Source organism: Odontomachus brunneus, unplaced genomic scaffold (assembly GCF_010583005.1).
Source record: "Odontomachus brunneus isolate Ranch 3 - 2012 unplaced genomic scaffold, Obru_v1 Obru_scaffold_125, whole genome shotgun sequence".
NCBI lineage: Eukaryota > Metazoa > Arthropoda > Insecta > Hymenoptera > Formicidae > Odontomachus > Odontomachus brunneus.
The window spans coordinates 654,190-669,758 of record NW_022639575.1 but is presented as its reverse complement, the minus strand read 5'-3'; the positions used below and the strand labels follow the sequence as shown (position 1 = coordinate 669,758).

At 46.4% G+C, this 15,569-nt stretch overlaps 1 protein-coding gene across 11 annotated transcripts in view; it reads right to left on the bottom strand.

Annotated features, from left to right (window-relative positions):
- LOC116849731 (polypyrimidine tract-binding protein 1) overlaps positions 1-15,569 on the bottom strand; it is a 622,962-nt gene that overhangs the window by 263,519 nt on the left and 343,874 nt on the right. For 5 of the 11 annotated variants that reach the window (XM_032827172.1, XM_032827168.1, XM_032827163.1 and 2 more), the window contains exon 2: positions 5,956-6,012. The exons of the other annotated variants lie outside the window; for them this stretch is intronic. Coding sequence is in view for 4 of the 5 variants with exons in the window: in XM_032827168.1 (XP_032683059.1) it covers positions 5,956-6,012 (57 nt within the window). In the remaining variant the exon portion in view is untranslated. The remainder of the gene's footprint in view (positions 1-5,955; positions 6,013-15,569) is intronic. 11 annotated transcript variants of the gene reach the window in all.

Here is a 15,569-nt window from a genome sequence, read left to right as displayed (position 1 = left end):
GCCGGATAGGCCGTGGAACGGACAGCAGGACTAAGGTGGTCTAATCGCGTTTGCACGGCCAATCCAACCCTCACTCCGCGCGATGGAGCGGGAGGTGTATTGCTGGTTTCTCTCTCCTCGTCGGTCTCTCTCTCTCTCTCTCTCTCTCTCTCTATTTGTTTCTACTTCTCTCTTCAGAATGAGTCCGGCGCTCGTCCGGCAAAGTGCGCAATCCCGCGCCCCGTTCGTTTAATTTTTAACAACGCGCCGTCCACTGATCGCGTTCCACTCCTGAAATTACGCCGGACGTGTCCCGCTAGCTGGTGGCTACGTGGCGCTTTCAAAAAGGGCCGGGGAATTAGAGATGAGATGGGCCGAAGTGCCGCGTAATCGCGTACACGGAGGATGTGATCAGAACTCTCCATTCGTCCGCGCTTCCCTACGATGTACGTGACGAAAGTAGCTGCGTGCGCGGCTTGTTTATCGGTCGATTTTAAGTCAATCTGGGAAATTGAGAAGTCGCCCGGGGTGGTAACCTTGATGTTACTCCGCGATTGGATCATTTCTCGCCGGTGAAGGATTAATTCTCCGTCTCTTTCAGTGCCGATAGTGATGTTATTAGCCACCGGAGGTGACTCGATGTTTTCCTCACGAAGAAGAAAAAACTGAGATACCAAGCGTGCGCGAGAGAGAGAAAGAAAGAGACCAAAGGAGATCACGAAGGCTTCAACGTTCCTCGTGAATGAGATCCGCTCGTCGGGGCGAGGCCTCTCGCGTGAAAAGTTTCGAGGGAATACGAGAACGAGAGAAGGAAGGAGGAGAAAGGGTAGCGGCGTTATCGAGGCGACGGATAGATCCCGGAAAGAAAAGTTGCCTTCCGCTCGGCCGGAGTAACGGGTCGAGGTATCTAATCGAGATATCTCGATCCGCGCCGTACGCTCGAGCGACCTTCGACTTCCGTAGGACCGAGGGGCAAACGAGGAGCGAAATCCGTGGCGCGTAAATTTCCAACCCCCGATCCACTTCGGGCCCGCTCGAGGGAGGCGGAGGAGGAGTGAGAGGAGGAGTGAGAGGAGACGTTCTCGGGAAACTGTTCGAGGATGCACTCTCGAGCGTGAATTTCCTCGACTCTTGCGACATGCGAGGGTATCGAGGGACGGAAGCGAGACAGATGGATGGATGGAAGGATGAATAGATAGAGAGATGGAGAGAAAAAGAGAGAGGGAGAGAGAAAGAGGGGGGCATACCGCCATCGGGAAAAGGGAGAAGCGTCGGCGTTCTGGAACGCGCGAATAAAAAGACTGAGGAGGAGGAGGAGGCGAAGGAGAGAATCTCCTACCTCCATCGAATCGACTACGAGAGATTGCGCTTGTCTTCCGGCGAGCGAAGCGAAAAACACGAGGCGTTGAGTGTATGCGCGCGTCAATCTTAAGGAAATTCATCTGCGAGAATTTCATAGACTCTGTTTCTCGGCGGCGCGCGCGGTGCGCCTACGCGTCTCCTCTTCCGGCAGCCGCGAAATCGCGAAGAAATTTCTCCGTCTTTCCGGCGCGCTCCACGCGTGCGAAAAGTCGCTCACCGCCGGGAAGCGAGTCGCGGACGGCCTGAAAAGTGAGTATCGAGTTTCATCTGTCATCGCGCTGTCCTTATCCACCGTCGCCAGCCGCGGAATCTTTGGGATTCGAGCGCGGGCCGGCGGACCGCCGGAATTCGCCTGATGCATAGTCGATCCCGCGGCGGTTACCGAGCGGATGCTGAAGAGCAGGATGCACGTGGCGGTTCTAGCCCCTCCGGGTACCGCCCGCCCCCGTCGGTTGGTTATGCGGGCGGACGGGCTTCTCAAGGGGCTGGTAAGGGGAGGGGGGAGGGACGACGACGACGAGAGAGCGCCGCGGCGAATCCTCGGAGGGTGGAAGAGCGGAAAGTCAAATTTGCTCATGATAATGCCGCGAATTTCTCACGGAAAAGTGGAAACTGTTTGCCCCCCGCGAGCCGTCTTCCCACTGCTGTCCCGCCGACGCGTTTTCACTGTTGGCGTACCAAATTTTGCGAGAGAGAGAGAGAGAGAGAGAGAGAGAAGAAGAAGAAAAAGAAGAAGACGGAAAGGACCCCGTTTCCGCACGAGAACTTGGCGAATCGCGCGGAGGAGAGAGATTTATCCCGCGAAAATCGTTATAAGATCGTTATGTCATCGCGCGCGACAGACAGTCGCGCACGCCGTGCGAGCGGATGACGAACGTTCATGCGCTTAATGCGCATTAAGCGAGACACTGCGAGAGCCAACGAGACCGGCGCTCGGGATTTTGACGCGCCACCGGGGGCGAGGGAGCTGCGAGCCGAACAAGAACCGGAAATTTCGTCTCTCTCTATCGCCGTCAGATTAGTGCCGCTCTAACGGACTTTGCTTTAGTTTAAAGAAAAGATCGGTACGAGCTTCCGAGGCGGTGGGTAAACACGGAGCTTCGACATGGCACTTCCAAGACGATTATCGAATGCGGAACAGTGACCTCGTCTTCGAGTTGCTGCTACTTGCCGGGGCTGAGACCGGCGGAGCAAACACTTTATTTCACTAAATAGCGCGCGCGCAGTTACTACTTTTTCGACAGTCCTTCGATTTCAGGCTAACGCTCGGTTGAAGTGATTGAATCAGCATCAGCATTCGACGAGCATGCAATAACACCTGCTAATACGCAAAGCATTTTCAGCGGAAAGAAGATATAATGGGGACGAATTGTTTAAAAGCAGTCAACTCAGAAATGATGATGAAAGAACCCGAGTTAAAGTTCTGATCCTACTTTCAACCTTGCTATTCTATTCAACACCTTTTTGAAGTAATTGAATCAGCATCAGCATTCGACGAGCATGCGATAACACCTGCTAATACGCAAAGCATTTTCAGCCCTCGCGGAAAAAAGATATAATGGGGGCGAATTGTTTAAAAGCAGTCCACTCAGAAATGATGATGAAAGAACCCGAGTCAAAGTTCTGATCCTACTTTCAGCCTTGCTATTCTATTTAACACCTTTTTAATATTCTGAAACCTACATTAACTTCTTTTGATTCTATTTAACTTATCTGAGTCGAAATTTTGATCTCACTTTCAGTCTTATTATTCCATTTAACACCTATTTTGATATAATTTACGAAGCTTATAATACTATTTTGACGTTAAAGAAAGTGAAAAGAGAAATTTCGGACATCATCAGAGTCAAAGTTGGAATAAATTGTATCATTAGTATTAAATCTACTTTGTTCACTTCCTACTTTGTTAAGTTCCTACTACGTTGTAGAATTCAAGATTTAATATAGCGTCAAAATTTTGACGATATTGTTCAAAACAATATTGTAAGAAAGCCAGAACTGGCTCCTAAGGTAAATGTATGAAATCGAGCTGTCTTTATATTTTTATACATTTCCCTTGTGGGAAAATTTTGGCCCTTTTGCAATATCGCTCCTTGAGTTGAATTAACGATGGAATTTTCTATTTCTCCTTGAAAAGAGACATATATGTTATCGTCTGCTAAGACATTTATAAGCTCAGCACGAAAAAGAATGCGCAGCTCATGAGCGTTTTCTTCGCGCGAAGTAGCGATCGTTGTCCGACTATCGATAGTTAATTTCACTCGCGGGAGAAGGAAATTGCCTCTCCAGTACTTAGGACATGCTTAACGGTTAATTATTAAAGCCCCCGGCCGGGGGGAAAAACATAAGTCGGCTTGTAGTAGTTGCCGCGATCGTTAGCTCTACGTCTCTTGTACGCCTGCGATATCGCTCTTCCCGGAAGGCCGCGGGGTCGATAAAACACTCCTCGCGGCCCGCTCGAATGCAGTTCGAATTCGCGCAGAGACTCGGCCGCGCGGTATAAATATCGAAAATGCTGGAGCGTCCAGAATCGTGATAAACGGCCCGAAATTTCTCCGATTCTCTCCCCATCGCTTTCTCTCACCCCGTCCCTCCCTCTCTTCCTTCCCAGCATCCTCTCGGCGAGGCCTCCTCCGCCTCTACCAAAGCGTGAAGCTACACGATCGACCATGACAGAAAAGTTGGTGTGGTGCAGTGGCACTGCCGTACACAGAAATGCACACACACACACACACACACACATACGACATGTGTGCGCGAGCAAGTGGCTACGAAAATTCGATGCCCGAGGGAACGGCTGAGAGAGTTAAAGGTACCAGGAGTACCATAAATCCGTTTAAATTGCAACGACGACCCTCGATCCGGAGAGATCGTTGCCGCGGCTCGTGAGCAATTATCCATCAGCTCACCTCCTCCGCCGGAGAGGCCCACCACCACCGGTTCTCCTTAACCCGCTCTGCGTGCCTTGGCATCTTTCCGCGAGACTCACGAATTGTCTCGCGACCGTGAACGCGACAATCTCGACGTGCACGCGGAGAGAATATTGCAGTTCTTTTCCTCATGTAAATTCCTTTCAATTTTATTAACAATGAACACTGCCAACACGATCGATTTTTACTCGCGCCTATTCTGTCCCCCTCAGTGTTTTATGAGAAAAACTTGGCAACACTCATTTTTCTGCACGGACCTTAGTTTACTCGCCAAAGTTTAGAAAAGAAACACGATACCGAGCGCGTTGTGAGGTCCTACCGCCCGTAACGTTGATTTCTTCTCGCCGTTTTTACGCGAAAATTGCGGATTGAACGGAAAGACGAGAGTATAATCGCTGAGACAGACACTAGCCTCAGCCTCGGTGTACATTTTAACGAGATAGAAATGAAAATTGCGGAGGAGCGCATGGTGAAGAGTAAAGGTCACGGTCGCCGCGTAGCAAGGGCTCCCGTTCGATTATTTCCCGCAACTTTACGATCGCTTATTTACCGCGCCACTCTGGCCGCCGCTGCTGCTCGATCGTTTCCACGGCGAGTTCGAGAGCTGCGAGCACGCGTGTGAGGTACGATAAAACAAATGTCGTAACGGCAATAAAACGGCCGCGTCAGTCGGACGGACGGAAGCACGTAGCGGCGCGACGTTTGTTTCGTCGCGACGCGCGAGAAGAGCGGAAGCGCGATAAAATTTGCACAACTCGCTAACGTTCCCAAGAATCTCGATTCGCGCGGGGACTCGCTGAAGGATCGTCTGACCGCGAGCTACAATCGCGGATCCTGTCGAGGATCCCTTGACTCTCAATGACGCGTATAGGCCGGACGCTCAGCGTCGATGGCGCCTATACATGTCATTACGAACGAATTATTAACATGAAATTATAAAACACTTTTTTTCTGAGTTAAATACTCCCGCTATATCAATGGATTTTCGTTACTTATCAACATATTTTCTCTACTTAAAAACTAATAAAATAAATCATCACGATTACACTTTATTAGTATATTTTATCGAAATATCGAACGTTTATATTTCAATCATTATTCTCGATTAATTTTGAGAGAGCTTAATATTGTCCGAGGTTAAATGTTATATATTCTTCTATATTCTGTTCTTGTGTAAATTATGTTGATAACAACGGCTCATGTATATTTTGTAATATTTACACACTTTAGTTCGCCATTTTCAATTTGGTTATTTACAGATCACACAGTTGTTGTAAAAAAAACTCATAAATTAAAATTTATTGAAAGAAATAATTTTTCGTTCTTCCATATTTTCATCCCGCTGTTATATCGAATCAGCCATCTTGAATTTATTAATTTCGATAATATTTCCTTATTCCGCGATCTCTTGTATACTTATCACATTTAACTTGTTAGTTAATACTGGACATTTCGAGCCCACTTGTACAATTTAAATGCCGACAGCGAAGGGGGGTTGAGCGCATCTCCGCGAGTCTCTGACGCATCATCTTTTCGCGCGTGCAAGTGTAAAAGCGCGAGAGATGCAAACGTGAGATATATCGCGCGCGGAAACACACGATCCGCGCTTCTAATGAGGCGATCATACTTTTCTCGTAATTGAATGTGTATATTGTAATTGAATGTGTAATTGAGTCCAACTTACCACCGGAAACGGTGCTGTAGGAAACGGACGAAAATTCGAAAGGTCTGGAATTCTTACCTGCAACAGAGCAAAGCAAACAATTATCGTCATTAACATCGTCATTAATTGTATCCGAGGCTGCCGTGTAATAACATCTAAGAGAGCGCGCACAAGTTCTAAAAAGTAAACATTCAGATTACACATTCGAAGGATCCTCGCGACGATACTCGTGTACAAAGGACGCGGATCTGAAAGAGGTGAGTAGATAAAACCGTAGCCGGGCGGACATCGAGCGGCCGTATCGCGCCGACTTAAGTCTGGCCATCACGGTCCGTTGCGAATCGGCAGGAAGCGTTATCCGATTCTTCTTTCTCCACTTCCTCTCTCCTCTCTCGGTCGGTTCCGCGACCGCGAGTCGTTCACAAGAAACTCGCCGAGAGAGAAAGAGAGAGAAAGAGAGAGAGAGAGAGCCGAGGGAGATACTTGAAAAGCAGAGGCTAAGTATAACATAGAGGCAACTATAACATAAAGAACGGCGAACCGCTGTAGATGAGGAACATTCTCTAAGATTAAAGATTATGAGCGTTAGAAGTAAGAAGCAAGAGAAAAACAATATTTGTGCTCTTTCTTCAACGGTCATCCGCAGTCCTAATTCTTCATTGCGGATCACCATTAGAGAATTCGAGTTTGCTATTTTGCACGGAGAAAAGTTTCGTTGTATCATAACATGAAGTTTGGCTGCAATAAACGAACCCAACGTGTTCTGGTCGAAGGCAAAGGGATTTTCCTGCTTCGTAGAAGCAAAGAAAAGCAAGTGTCTAGTGTTTGGGTTTAAATTAGAGTTTATGGTGCGTAAACTACAAAAAAATATGCAAGTGCCAAAGTCAGATCTCAGATTCCAGAGATATTTCATTGAAGATTCCACTTCCACAAAATGTTAATCTCGAGGCGCACACTTGCGTACAAACTATTTCAAATTCAAGGAATCTGAAGTCTCTCTCGATACTGCGGAAAAATCTATAACTAAATACTGATCGACAGTACTGTCACGAGTGACAGATCTAGTCGAGATGTGATTGTCGAGTAACAGCCGCAGTTCAACGCGGAGAGCACTGACGTCATCTCGTGGAAGTGGAATTTTTAATGGGTCATATCTCTGGAACTTAAGATCTGATCACTTTGGCATTTGCATATTTGTAATCTACGAACAGTAAATTTTATTTTGAGCCCAAAATAATTTTAAACTTTCTTGCCATGAATCCTGGCCATTCTTGGCTGCACTCTTTGGATTCACAAGAACCACATACACACTGAGAAAAAAATACATTAAACTTTATTTGTGGTGTATAAACTTTATTGGCGGAAACAAGTCTTATTTCACAGAGATAAACTTTATAGCCCACGAGTATTGGTTAAAGTGTTTCTTTCTCAGTGCAAGAAATCTGTGTCCTCCGACCAAGACGCGTCGATTCGCGTCATTAAAACCAAACTTCACGTTCATAGAAACAAACCTTCTTCCCCGTGTACTTCGCGCATTCAAAAGCATTATTTCGCGAAAAGGTCCGCGAACTCGGGCGGTCTACGGCACAAAAAGGATTAAGAAGCCCCGGTTTGCGCTTTTCCGCGGCAGATGAGTGCATCTGAGTGCATCCAGCGCGTTCGGCGCGATTCCGAGCGAGTCGTGAAGATTGCGCGGGTGTAATTAATGTGCGATCGGAGAGTGTCAGCTCGCGGGTGAAAGAAACGACGGAAGAGTGAGCTCGCGGCGCGCTCAATTAAAACGAGAAGAGGGAACGAAGGAAGAAAAACACGCGGGAAGATGGGTCAGACAAGGTAAAATAAGGTAAGATAAAGCAAGGCAAGGCAAGGTAAGGCAAGGCATGCCGACGGGCAAGCAGGAAGGAAGGAAGGAAGGAAGGAAGGAATGAAGGCAAGGACAGAGAGCAAAAGAAGAACGAGGAGGAGGGCCGCTCCTCCAGCCACCAGCTGCAACCTGTTGAATTCGGAGATACGGAGAGATGGGGAATCACGGGCACCATCCATTTGGTAACTTCGAATTGCTATGAAATTGTTTTACTACTTCGCACGCGCGCCGTCTTTCGCAGCGGCACTCGCGTCGCCGTCTCGACGCGGCCGAGTCCCTCGTCCGAAATCGAATTACGGTGCGCGGAGCGCCGTTAAATCGCCCGGAAACCGCCGATGAGACGGTCGTGTCCCTCAAAAATCATCCGTAGACACGTCGAGACTGTGGCTCGCGGGCAAGATATAACGAACGGGCCGAACGTGCGACGACTCTGAAATGAATTCCGCTCGATTCGGCAGACGTGTCACTTGCCGATGAGCTCGAAGAAAGCGAGGTGGCGATCGATTCGGGTGTTCGGACTTCTACCCCGAACGCGCGCACTCTTTTTTCGGATACACGTATCCCAAGTCGGCGTGGGTGGGGATGATATCGCGTCCCGGGTTCTCTCCCGCGCGAGCGGCGTGACTTTTTATAATCAACGCACGCGAATCGCGATTTGTGATTTATCGGGCCGTACCGGTTCACTGAAGCTCAAAAACAGGGCGAGGGGCCGCGATTTATTTCAGTCGCGTAAATCAATCATTTGCCCGCGCCAATGATTTACAACCGACGCGATTTTTATGCCGTGTGTTTGCCGTATTTTTCCGGAATTGCGTAATCGTAGGGAGGTGGAAGAAGTTATTCACATACAGATAGATAGATAGTTTATCCGATCTTGGAGTTAGGCCCCTTACAGTTTACAGCAAACTATATTAAATACGGCCGTAAAGAACAGAACATAAAATATAAGAAGATAATTAAGGAACGCATCACGTAGTATTGTTCATATTAAAGAAGAAAAAGCAATAATAATTGAAAATAAGGACAGGTAATATAAGAAAAAAAAAAAAGAAATAAGAATATGTATAAACAAGTTAAAGTAATATACTAAATAGTAATATATAGTAATAGCATAAATGAGAATTAATTTGAAATCAAAAGATTGCAGATTAGACGATTACAAGAACCACTCATCATTCGTTATTAAGCATTCACAGAAGACCTCTCCCGTTGCAAAAGATAAAGAGTTGCAGAAGATAATTAATTAATTCAAATATAGCTAGGAAGGAAGCTAATAACACGCTTCGGGTGAATATTCCATAAATATGCAATGAGAACAAAATAAAGCGCTTATTTCAATACGCATGTTGATATTAATAAAATTCTATAATTCTAATTAAAATTCTTATGTACGAGTGTTATTCTAATAGAAGAAGGAAAACTGATCATATGTCATGAAGACAATTAGAAGTATCAGAGGACAGAATATTATACATTAAACAGCCTCATATGATACAGCCTTCGATTTTCAATAAGTAGTCAGCTGTTATGCACATGGCGTAATATGGTCAGAGAGAAAGAGAAAGAAAGAGAGAGAGAGAGAGAGAGAAAAGAAATAATAAACCGCGGGGTAGACCCACAGAGAGGGCAGAGAGGACGCTCGCCAGGAGAACGTTTGAAAGCAAAGTACGGCGCAAGGACAAGGGCAGCCGGTTTCTTCTATCACCGTTCTCTCCTCGTCGTTCTTCTCGCGCCGGGAAGAAGCGAACGGCACGACGATACGCACCCGAGCCACTCTGTCCCGAGGACGCATTCCTCTCTCGCCAGATCCGACGGAGGAAACTCCGCCTCGTTAAATACGTTACCTCGACCTATCTCACGCCGCCAAGGAGATCTCTCAGGCCAAGACATTAATCCTGGTGCACCGACAATCGCGTCGTGCGGATCGCCGGGGCGATCGTCTCGCGCCCTTCTTTTCGCTTCGCGATACTCTCGTGTCCCAACCGAGACCTGCTCTGAAGGATCCTGCGACTCGTGATCGAAGTCGCAACAGGACAAAGCTCTCGATGAACGAAAGACAGAATCTTGATCTTATTTTCGACATTTCGTTTGATTATAGCAAAGGCTTTAAAGATATATATCAAATAAAAAAAAACATAATGTCTATAAGAGTATGCAAATAAGCCTTGAATAGGAGAATAATATGTGTGTTTGGCGTCCTCCTATTCAACCTTATTTGCATCAGCATCCAGAGCACGATTCTTATAGAGATCTTATGTTTCTCTTAATTTTGTCTACACCTTCAAAGCTTTGCCACGAGAAGTTCTCTTTAGAACCCACAACTGGCACTTTGTGCGTTCTCTGTCATTTAGAGGCGCTGAGTAGGACCTCAGTTCTCATGTGTATTAAGCATAATCTAATCCCTCAGAGTATACACATGTTAGGAAGCTCAGATCAAAGGTTCAGGGTTAAAACTTCGACTCGGGTGGTTTCGCGACTACTTCATAGGCGCGAAGAACCGCATCCGCCGATGGCGGAGATAGAAAAGTCATGGATTCATGAGAGAGTCTCGGGGCTGGAGACGCAACGACGCGTGACAAGGAGACGGGACGCACGCGGCGATAGAGTGGCGGGTTAGAAAAGAAAGACGAGGAGAAAGAAAGTGCAACGACCAAAAGCGCACGTGGTCGCGTAGCGCATGGTGCAGCGCACAAAGCGGGAGCGCGCGTCACGGCGACGGCGAAAGGAGTGAGAGGGAGGAGAGGAGGTGAAGCCACTCTTGTGCATTCCGCGGCTTCAAGGCTGAGGTCAAGGCGCAGCCGAGTGGCCGCCGTCGCCGTCGTCGTCGTCTGGAGCGTCGACTGTCGACTTCCAGACGACGCGTTCTGCGTCGCAGGACTTCGTCGCGCGATTTGGCTCCGATAAAGACGTGAGATCTCGCGCTCCCTCAAGGCGGCACAAGTGGTGCTAATTAGAGACACGTGCGAGCCGAATGGACGCCTCGATCGGCCGCGGGACAGATGCAAAATTCCAATCGATACTGTCGGGGGAGCGATTCGGAACCGAGCAGATTGATACGCGCCCTATCTACGCGACAAGATTGACGTAACGTGCGTTACGCACGATATAACCCGCACCGGCCGACGTCGGTCGACGCTCCTGTTTCGGTCTCGACGTCCGCTTCCGGCCGGATGCGATAGGGATCTGTTGTTCGGCCGTTTCACGCTGGTTGCATACGGCGCGTTTCTATTCTCTCCCTCTCTGCCTCTCCCGACTTTTTTTCCCCTTTCTCACGACGAAAGAGTGCCGCGCGACACGGCCGCGCATTGCAAAACGGAAGAGAGCGGACTGCGAAGCGCGGAAACTCGATTAAGCCGGGTGTCGCGAGTACTATGCGAAATTCGCGCACACGCTGTAACCGCCGCGGCCCTCCGCGACGGACTAGAGGCAACAAAGTTGCGGAAGATCGTCCAAGGAGAGGGGAAAAAGCGGAGAAAGAGAAGAAGAGGGAAGAGTAGCCCGCGCTACGACAGCTTGAGCGAAGGAATATCGCAGAAGAGAACGCATGGAACAACAGTCCGAAAAAAAGAGGGAAAGAGTGAGGGAGAGGATCAAAGTTTTGTACAGAATGAACACTACTACGAAATAAGAACGTTTTTCCTGGAGAAATTTGCATACGCGGTAAGCTTTTCACTTCGTCGCGCGTTTCTCGAGGAGGTAAACGGAGCAAGAGCGGACACAACGGAGTCCTTGCTCTCGTCCAGATTTAGGCTGCTTGAATTATCGTCGGCGAGTGAGTTCTCAATAAAAAATGGGAGAAGTTTAAGGAGGATGTTGAGAGGACGATCGATTCCAAGTCCCGTCGAGAGGAGCCGGGCGAGCGCCGGAGAGAATAAAAGTTTCCGCGGGGCGGAAAAACGAGGAGCGGATATACACGATATGCGTATGGAAATACGGATCTTAAGCGGGAAAGTTCGAGTAACTGATTTAGAAAAAGAAAGAAGAACGATGTTTCCGTCTGGAGGCCGCGCGCGAGAGAGTTCGCGATATCGCGCAGCTGAATTTCTCTCTCCCTCCCGCTGATGTAAGTTTAATCCCTTTTCATCGAGAATAAAATAAGAATGCGGAATTATTAACGTGCTCTCTCTCTTTCTCTCTCTCTCTCCTTCCCTCCCTCCGCGAGAGCTCGAAATATAATTTGGATACTTTAAAGACGACATTTTCTTCCCTTTCCCCGGGAGCGTGGTGAAACTCAATCGTGGTTAAGAAGTAGCCGATAAAATTGTCAACGGGTTCTTAATAAACGACGAAGTCGCCGTTATATCCTCCCTCTCTCCCTTTACCTTTTTTCCTTACTCGAAGTTCTCGTCGAAGTACGAAGAAAATACCTTCGTCGTGGCGCGCCGTGCTCGCGGCAAACAACATTTCTAAAGAGGATCGAAGGTCAGCCGATAAATTTCCTGGTAGCGAATTTCCGGTTTGTACTTGTTAATTTCTTTATAGAGGAAACGACGATAAGGCGAAAAGCGGTTTCCACCGCCAACTTCCCAAGAGAGGAGAAGCTTCTTCCGTTGCGACCTTAATGGAAGCGTATTATATCTTCTCAATAATATATCGGGAGAATTTCTCGAAATTGATTTTGCAATCCTGAAGAGATGTAATAATTGTCAGGCAATAATCCGCGATCTCCGGAAAATAACGACAGACGGAAATATCACGACGTTCGTCGCTTGCATTTCTGATAATGCGAAAATATTGTTTACTCTCTTATTTTAACACATAATATTGCGCGGTGTTATATTATTAAGATTAAAGAACAAGATCAAAAGTATATTAAGAGAAAAAAGATTTGAAATATACTCGGTGGATACTGATCACATATTTACTTAAATTTCATTCTTTTACTTAATTATAACAAAACCTTTTTACTTAATATTAACACTACAATTTAGTAAATTATATTGAATTCTTTTATTCAAATATAATAAACAATACTTTCATGAGAAGCTAAAGTTTTAAAAAAATGTGTATTTTCTTATTTGTATTTTTTTCTATTTAATTATTCTTTTTATTTATATTTTCCTCTTTAAGAAAATTATATTTTATATTAATATTATGTTATATTTTATATTTTATATTAATGTGTAAGTATAAATATGTTATTAGTACCCATAAAAAAATATTTTTTAATTCTTAGATTTTTTTTCTTTCACAGTATGCGCTAACAAGTTCCCCGTGCTGCCTTACTTCTCGGACTAGCGCGTTTCAAGACGCAGTAAAATGTTACAGGCGGAAGTTCGCGAGGGGATAATAAAAAAGCGGACGAGCGGTGATGGGAACGCGGGGAAATGACTCTAAATCAAAGCGAGCGGGAGTTACGCGTGTCAGGGCGGCAATCCGATCTTCCTATATTCCCTTTATACACGGATATATAGTGTATTCCTTCAGTGTCTCGCGGAATTGTGCGACTCTTGCTGAAAGTGCACTCCGCGAGCTAAGAATAGCATAAGTAATCTTTTTCTGATTTTCCGGGCGAAACGACGTCGGTCGCGCGGATCGAAAAGGGGGTAAGACGGCAGCGATGGCGAGGATGGGAGAAGGGGAGGGGAAAGGGCAGCAAGGTGGAAACTCCTCTCCCGACTCTCTCGCACAATATATGCCATAAAAGACTTACGGCTCCTGCCCCTCCGAATTTTACTTTCAAAGCGACGCAGCTGCCATAAACTGCAGTCGAAATAGCTTGCGCGAAGCACGAAATATCCCTGAAGCGCGAGCGACTGCTCGGAGGCCGTGGTAATAATTTTGCCGCGCGCGGAATCGGAAGTAGTGTAAGTAAAGGCAAGTAATCGTCGAGTCCGTCGACTGTGGTGATCTCATCGTCGTAGACTGCGAACACACGACGTCGGAAAGTACTCTCGCACCATGAGACAACGTATCTTAAGATGAAACTTTAATCCTTTTTTCGACTTCAATATTTCATTCAACGCTTACTTGGATACCCTGAAACGACAATATCGACTTGTGTATTCTATTTAACCTACCTTGAATCGAAATTTTGGATCTGCTTTGAACTCTTGAGCTTCCTAACATTCGTATATGCGTAATGCATATGAAAACTGAAATCCTGCTTAGCGTCTTTAAATGGCACAAAATGGTACAAAATGCTACTAGATTCTAAGGAGGACTTCTCAGCAAAGCTAGTAGGTCAAATAGAATCAACAAAGATTGATGCAGGCTTCAGAGTATCAAAATAGGCGTTAAATGGAATATTGAGGTCAAAAGTAGGATCAAAGGAAGGTGCCTAAGACAGCCCCCAAGCTGGCACGAATGAATCCTATACCAAAGGTATACCCTCGAATACATCAAATTTGCTCCTGAACTCATCTCTGTCCAAAGTGTCCGAAGCGAGATACAGGGCTTCAAAATTATATCATATAAATAGTTGTATTTCGTGAAAATGAGGAACGTTTTCGATTATATTCACAATATATATCAAAGATTTATATATAGACTCGCATCCCATGATTTCAAGTTGCTTCTGTTTCAATTTTCTATTGTTGTTTCTCTCGCCAATGTCCCCGACTGATATACTCGTCTTGGATAATTTCTATTGAATCAAGTATTCAGTCGTCTGATTCAGAGTTTCTGATTGATCTTTTACTAATGAGCAATCACTCAAAGTTTGATGAAATTTGATAAAGATATTGAGAAGATATAAAGGTAAACATATTAAAATTTTGACCACTTTAACAACTTATATTTCCTTTCAGTTATTAACTACAGAAAAGTGTCCATTAACAAAATTAAAATACAAATAAGAAACTATGATTTAGAGGGAAAAGTATTCCCATACATTTTAGACATTTTCCTTTCGATTCGGGATTAGTGTTGCCGAGAAGTCCTCTTTAGAACCTACAAGTGTGTTTTCTACCATTTAAAAGCGCTAAATAGAACCTCAATTTCTACCTCAGTTTCTATGTGCAATAAATACACACTGATCTTCCAGACTATGCAGATATTAGAAAGTTCAGAGGTCGAAAATAAGACTAAAATTTCAACTCGAGATCGCCTAACGGTACGAGAATAAGTTTCCCTCTGCAGCACGGTGATTCCCGTGTCTCTCTCGACGTGTGACGTTAGGCGGCCTATGCTTAGATAGTCCCAAAACGATCCCGTAATACCGCACAGTTCGCACGGAGTGCCTACAACGAAAAGGATTAAGCGAAGCGACGTGGAACGATAACGCCGGCGCTCCCGACACGGTAACCAATATCCGAACTTCGTAAGCCTACACGAAGGTCAAACAGCGTTATTACATTATTGCATTATACACCGGCATATACTACTATGGTGTGCATGTCGGTCCAGCTTTCGCCGACGCGCTGCACAATGGCGCGCTCGACCACGATGAGGCGTCTGAGTCTGTAATCACGCCATACCCACGACCAGGCGTCCTTCTGTGAACGGGTTCTCTCTCGCGCACACCCACACAAGACACACGTGCCGGCGCGTAGGCGCGTTCACGCCGAAAATCGCCCGCGACAGTGAATGAGTCTCTCGCGATAACGTTAGTCGCTCCTTACCCTCCCGATAACCTACCAACCCCTACGATCCGCGAGCGACGATATGTGCACTCGCTGGCGAAGAGCACGCGACGTCGTGGCGTCGCGAAACGCGGATACACAGTGAACTGAGGTCGAGAACGAACCCAGTCGAAGAGGAGGGGAAGAAAGAGAGAGAGAGAGAGAGAGAGAGAGAGAGAGAGAGAGAGAGAGAGAGAGAGAGAGAGAGA